General features: G+C 44.3%; 1 protein-coding gene across 1 annotated transcript in view; it reads right to left on the bottom strand.

The window, feature by feature from the left end:
* Positions 1-1,899: 1,899 nt before the first annotated feature.
* The window catches only part of LOC121870173 (prickle planar cell polarity protein 3-like), a 5,858-nt gene continuing 516 nt past the window's right edge, over positions 1,900-7,241 (bottom strand). The window contains exons 2-3 of the mRNA XM_042371934.1: positions 5,818-6,051; positions 1,900-2,081 (exon numbers count right to left, since the gene is read on the bottom strand). Of these exons, the coding sequence (XP_042227868.1) occupies positions 1,959-2,081; positions 5,818-6,051 (357 nt within the window). The 3' untranslated portion in view covers positions 1,900-1,958. The remainder of the gene's footprint in view (positions 2,082-5,817; positions 6,052-7,241) is intronic.

The following is a 7,241-nucleotide window of genomic DNA, read 5'->3' as shown; positions in this document are numbered from 1 at the left end:
TGACGTCACACTATGAGTCACCGAATGTGGGTTGGTCACTGTGTCTCCGCTGGGAAGGTAAGTTGATATAGAGGTAGTAGGGATATAACGGACCCTCGATATGATGGATCATCTCTATATAGTTCGTTATATGGAGGTTTTATAACGGATCCTCGATGTGATGGACTTTCATCTCTATATAGTTCGTTATATGGAGGTTTTATAACGGACCCTCGATGTAATGGACTTCATCTCATATAGTTCGTTATAGGGGTTTTATAACGACCTCGATGGTTTGACTTTCATCTCTATATAGTTCGTTATATGGAGGTTTTATAACGGACCCTCGATATGATGGACTTTCATCTCTATATAGTTCGTTATATGGAGGTTTTATAACGGACCCTCGATATGATGGACTTTCATCTCTATATAGTTCGTTATATGGAGGTTTTATATTTAACGGACCCATGATGTAATGGACTTTCATCTCTATATAGTTCGTTATATGGAGGTTTTATAACGGACCCTCGATATGATGGACTTACATCTCTATATAGTTCGTTATATGGAGGTTTTATAACGAACCCTCATTAACGGATTTTCCACTATATAGAGGTGTTTTTTTTTACTGTAAGGGTAAATTTCATTGGGTATTTATGCCCCAATGCTCCAATGCTCAATGCCCCAATGCCCACTGTTCTTGGCATCAGTTAAGAGTGTGTGTTTACCTTGGCTTAATTATACATCTCAATTTACTTCGTTTTTTCTCGCTCATCTGTCAAGTGTTTCGTTAATTTGTTCGGTTATATTTCGTTCGTTAGTGGCGGTGTTCGTTAATTTGTTCGGTTATATTTCGTTCGTTAGTAGTGGTGTTCGTTAATTTGTTCGGTTATATTTCGTTCGTTAGTGGTGGTGTTCGTTAATTTGTTCGGTTATATTTCGTTCGTTAGTGGTGGTGTTCGTTAATTTGTTCGGTTATATTTCGTTCGTTAGTGGTGGTGTTCGTTAATTTGTTCAGTTTTTAGTGTTTTATCTCACTCGTTAATGGAATGAGCCTGTTCGTTAATACAGTGAGTCAGTTCGTTCGTTAATGGAGTTCGTTCGTTCGTTAATGAAGTGAATTAGTATATTTTTTACACTAATTAATCGTATTTTTTGATCAATTTTACGTTCAATGACGAATTATTACGATCACTTCATATTTTACGATCAGTTTCAATAATTTACGTTCATTAATACTGTTTTACGTTCGTTAATCGTATCATACTTCTCATACACATCACTACACTTCATAACACACCTATACAAGAGTGTGTAGCCTCTAACACACTCTGAACCGCCCTTACACACCTTAAAATACACTCAAACATCTTCACTACACTACTACACATCCCAGCACATCACTACACCATAACACACTTATACAAGAGTGTAGCCCTAACACACTCTGAACCGCCCCTACACACCTTAAAATACACTAAAACATCTTCACTACACACACACATCCCAGCACATCACTACACCTCATAACACACTCCCTATACAAGAGTGTGTAACCTCTAACACTCTGAACCGCCCCTACACACCTTAAAATACACTAAAACATCTTCACTACACTACTACACATCCCAGCACATCCCTACACCCTCATAACACATCCTATACAAGAGTGTAACCTCTAACACACTCTGAACCGCCCTACACACCTTAAAATACACTAAAACATCTTCACTACACTACTACACATCCCAGCACATCACTACACCTCATAACACACCCTATACAAGAGTGCATAACCTCTAACACACTCTGAACCACCCCTACACACCTTAAAATACACTAAAACATCTTCACTACACTACTACACATCCCAGCACATCACTTACCTCATCACAAGCAGCACATCTTGCTTTTAACTTCTAGTAATGTCGGCCGCAGTGAACCGTCTCCTCCCCACACGCAGTAGACCAGATCCACTAACAGCTCATTACAGGTGGCACAGGTGAAACAGCTTGGGTGCCACGAGACTTCTCCCTAGTTTGGGTGCCACTACTGCCACCGAGCCTTTGGTAATGGTAGCCCTCACACCCTCGACACTCCTGTAGTGGCCAGAGGAATGTAGAGGTTAGGTTTAAGTTAGGGTTACGTTAGGTTTACGTTAGGTTAGGTTAGGTTTAGGTTAGGTTACGTTAGATTAGGTTAGGTTACTTATAGAGGTTGATATGTAGATGATTATTTTGCTACTATGACTACTACTACTTAAAAACTACTACTACTACTACTACTACTACTACTACTACTACTACTACTACTACTACTACTACTTTTTTTTTTTTTTAAAACGTGGCTCCAGCCTCCCCAATAGCCACACCTTCACCATTTATTTACTCTTAATACAATATCCTAAATACATAAGCAAATCATCTCTATCTGTACAATTAGTTGAGTCATAGATCGATGCGATTCGTGATCAGCCTCATAGTCGATATTCGCAGCAGTTGACGGAGTAGGGCAGAAGCTCGTTCCCCTGAGAGCAGTTTAATCGAAGGAGAGAGAAGGACAGTCGACACCCCATCCAGGTTGTGACATAACTTCTGGGCTGCTGCTTGTTCGAGATCAGTCTGGCGAAGTCTGGCGAGAAACATCTTGCGCTTGGGCCCATCCACCAGAGGTTGTGAACACTAGCGAGTGAAGCTGCCTGATCGACATTGAATTTTCCCCATATGCCCTTCTCTTTGTCGTTCTCGTTCCTCCTATGCAGCATCGAGAGCCAGGGTTACGTGACAAACGGCCATGGGGATCAAAAATCCTGATGTCGAAGAAGGCTCGCTGTCCCCGCTGGCCCAGAACTCTCGCCGCTGAGCACTGACGCCCACACGGGCTTCGTTAGATGTGTTTAAAGTCCTGTGTTGGTGATCTCGCCATCCAGTGAAGGGAGGTCGGTTCCTACCATGACCCGCAGGTTTCCTTCAACATATCAGAGATCCCTTACCGCCATGCCTCATGCATATGAAGCCCCCTCTTCTGTAAACCATGGCGTGATCGCCATCATAGGAATATTATCATCGCATTGGGGAGTGGCAAACCATCTACTGGCCAACCGTATCTTTAGAGCAATGGCACCTTGTAAATTCTGTTTGTTAAGGCTGAAACCATTTGCCCTATCGGTAACGTAGTTAACCAGTTCGAGGCGCCCACCTCCTGCGCTTATAGCTACTTTTTTGTCAAATTTCGAACCTGCGGGTAATAGTTATGCAACATGTCATTTTGGCAGTGCTGCTGATCTGTTGCAATGGATCTACGGATCTTATTAACTTGCTGGTGTCCACTCGTTGCATTCTGGGCTATTATGGTCAGTGAGGGCGTCGTGAGCCTTATGAATTTTTAGATGTTCAGAGTCAGCAATTCCTCTTGGATTGTTAGTCCCATCCTCCCAGTCTTGGTGGGAAGTGCATGGAAGTGTTCTTCTACTGGGGTTAAGTCGTGGTGTTTCTACCAGTTTGGGAATGAACTTGACACTGATTGCTTCTTCCAAAAGGGTGGAGGAGGGTCGGATTCAGGGATGGTAATGCATCAGGTAGTTCCAACGATGTTGACTCCATGTGAACAATGCTGCAAAGGCCGCATGTGGTTTCTGTGTTAGCAACTTCCGATAGAGCATGGATTCTGCTAACCCACTCGTTCACCTTCCCCACGCAGACCAACTTTGAAGTCCGTAGTGCCAATTAATGCGCCTAGATGTCTTTGGTCATTCCCTTAGTTATTTTTGACCTCACTTTCGCCGCCGAAAAATTCTCCACAGCCCGATCGGCAATGATCTGGCTTCACGATGAGGAAGGATTTGCTGGCGTTTGGGTGGTACCCTTATTTGTGACCTCACAAGTTACCAGGTCCCACCAATTTTTGATGTCCTCCACTTCTTCCTGCTCCTGCAGGTCATCAGCATATGCCACTTGTTTGACCCCAGTTGTTTCATACTTTATTTCTGTTGGAGCACCATAGGCCTATTGCATACATTGCCATTGCAACGGGGTCCCCCTGTGTTGTTCCCTCGTCGACTGTGGAGATGGTATCACCTCGGAGAGCCTTGTTGTTTGATTATTACGAGGTCTGAAGGATTCCTATACGAATTTTTCAACATACACGTAAAAGCTAGGACACTTGGATCTTGATGTTGTGCAGTGCCGCCTTGCGGTTAAGTATGTTGAATGCGTTTGAAGCATCCACCAGAGAACGCCTCACAATCAATGCTGCTCAAATATCAATCTCATGGTGTACAACACTTGTAGGTTCCCTGCTGCTGCCCTGACATCATCCTTTACCACCTCCATTATACACTTTCCGATGATCCGCCTCAGCACTTCCCCCACCCCTATAGGTCTACATCCTGGTTTCTTTTCCAGAGGAATAAGGCGGCAGGCCGTCAGAGCCTGGAGGTGATGGCAGCAAGAGGATGCAAGCTTTCTTGCAAGGGTGGCAATGGCAGTGCAGAGATCGCTTGCTACAGGGCCAAACTTGTTTGTGCTGAGGATGACTCTCCAACCGTTTGCATCCAGACCTGAAGGGCCGGCTCCTCCTCGAGTCTTCAGTGCCTTTTTCCACACCATCTCTCCTGTTATTTTCTCGAACAGGACAGCGTTTGGTGGGATATAGGCACCCTGGAGCCTGATGCCTTCATCTTCGCTTGCAGGGGGATGTTTCTCTTTCAATAGTTTTAATGTCGCTCTGTTTATTGGCATCACTCCACCGGAGGATTCATGTGTGAGAGATCTTACCGCGAGAGACACTTTTCCCACACGCATTTTGTTTCCAAATTGTCTTGCCACGTCATCGGTGTTTTGCTTTCCGTCACCCGTAGATTTTAGTCTCTCCTGCAGTGTTCTTGCTTCACATAGGAGATCATCTAGGGCCCCAGTCTGCCACATTGTCAACCTTCTCTTCATTGCTGCCACATTTTCTTTGTGCTTAGCCTTTGTGTGTGTCCTCTGACAAAATAGATGTGGTATTATTGCCAGTATTTGAAGAGCTAGGGGGGCGAGGAAGCGGTCCTGAGTGTAATCAGTCATGAAGTGAGTCATCTCCCGAATCATTTCTTTGGTGGCCGCACACTTGGGTGGTTCAAATAAGTTAGCGGGCGACCACTTGACAATTTCTGAGTAGGTTTCTTTGACCCATACGCCTGCATTTTCCATCGACATGCCATTCCACTGAGGCGGCTGTCTCTCATTCTCCTCGTGGACACCTGCTACTGAGGGAGCAGCATTTATTAGTACTACATTATCGGGTTGAGTAGACTCACTGCTATCATTTCGGATATCATCGGGTAGTTGGGTCCCGGCGATATCCACTGTGGCCGCCTGTGTCGGCTCCCTGCGACGTGGGTTCCGACACTGGTCCAGCTTCCTGCAATTCACACATGGTCGGTTGTTTCTTGCACAAACACAATTTGTGCAGTTTTGGTTCGGGCTAGCACAGACGCAGCAAGGAATGTTACCAGGCATAGTGACCAGCACCTTGGGCGACGGTAACGTCCGCCTCCGGACATCTGATTTAGTCCCAGGCACAAGATTATACTGGTTCTTATGAGGGAAGGGCGGAGAGGTGACAGGCTGGACTGGTGTGTCCAGGTAGTAGGGGCATACGTGCGCGCGTGGGTGTGTAGGTTACCCCCCCTAATAGCGACCATCCATACTACTACTACTACTACTACTACTACAATATTAAATGAAATGAGATCTAAAATAATAATAATACTCAACACTATCCCCTACCACAACCACTACTACCACCACAACCACTACTACCACCACTACCACAATTACCACCACCACTTACAATATTATATGGAATGTGAGGCTTAATAATCCCGATATCCAAAGCTATATCGTTCCTGGCAGCTACGAAATCCTTGAACGATGTGTGATACTGTGTTTCGACATGTCTGGTGTAAGCTAACGCCAGATCTTGCTTCGGTAGCTGGAGCATTAGCTGTCTTTCTCGCGCCTTTTCGCCTGGCGTAGCTAAGCGAGGGACTTTATGACCAGGTAAACAGCTCATGTAGTCGTAGATCTGTTGAGAGAGAGAGGGTCGTTAGTGATAGGTGATTTGGTGGGTTAGTTACAGGTGTTTTTCAGGTGTGGGGGTCTTAATTAGTGTCTCAGGTGTATATACATGCTAATTACAGGTATTTTCAGGTGTGTGTGTGTGTGGGGTTTTAATTAGTTTTCCAGGTGTGTGAGTGATTAATTAGTCTCAGGTGTATATACGTGCTAATTACAGGTATTTTCACGTATATGTGCGGTCTTCATAAGTGTGTCAGATATATATGAGTAATTAATTAGTGTCAGATGTATATACGTGCTAATTACAGGTATTTTCAGTTATGTGTGAGGGCTTAATTAGTTTATCAGGTATATATGAGTGATCAATTAGTGTCTCAGGTGTATAAACGTGCTAATTACAGGTACTTTCAGGTATATCTATGACTAATTAACATATTACAGGTATATATCACTGTTGAATACAATTATTATACAGTACTTATAAATATATTGGCAAGATATATATACAGTAAACTGATATGTATATGACAGATAGATAGACAGGCATAGACAGACAGATAGACAATCAAACAGACATACAGACAGACAGACATAAACTTTTAATGGCCAAATACGTTAAAACAAACTTCATAAACACAAACGAATTATTAGCATAGTCACCGCTTAAGAAGTGAGAGAAAACGAATTCTTCCTTCTTAGTGAGAGAAAACGGATATGTCTCTCTTAGGTTCGTGGAGTAACTATGGAAGGAATTTCGTTCTTGCATCGATTCTGGCACTGTCCATTCCCGGCACTGTCCATTCCCGGCACTGTCCATTCCCGGCACTGTCCATTCCCGGCACTATCCATTCCCGGCACTATCCATTCCTCGGCACAACCCATTCCCGGCACTATCCATTCCCGGCACAACTCTATTCACGGCAAAACCCATTCCCGGCACTATCCATTCCTGGCACTATCCATTCCCCGGCACTGTCCAACGGCACTATCCATTCCTGGCACTACCCATTCCTGACATCATAAGGAAGTTTAACGTTATCAACAAATTTCCTGTGTGAAATTATATTGATGGTAAGGGGGAGGGAGGGAGGGAAGGAGGGAGGGAAGGAGGGGGGGAGGGAAGGAGGAGGAGGAGGAGGGAGGAGGAAGTGGAGACGAGGGAGGAGGAAAAACAGATGAAAATAGACAGATAGACAG

The sequence above is a fragment of the Homarus americanus genome, unplaced genomic scaffold, assembly GCF_018991925.1.
Source record: "Homarus americanus isolate GMGI-L3 unplaced genomic scaffold, GMGI_Hamer_2.0 scaffold25103, whole genome shotgun sequence".
NCBI lineage: Eukaryota > Metazoa > Arthropoda > Malacostraca > Decapoda > Nephropidae > Homarus > Homarus americanus.
The sequence above is the reverse complement of the archived record's forward strand: the minus strand, read 5'-3'. Positions and strand labels throughout refer to the sequence as shown.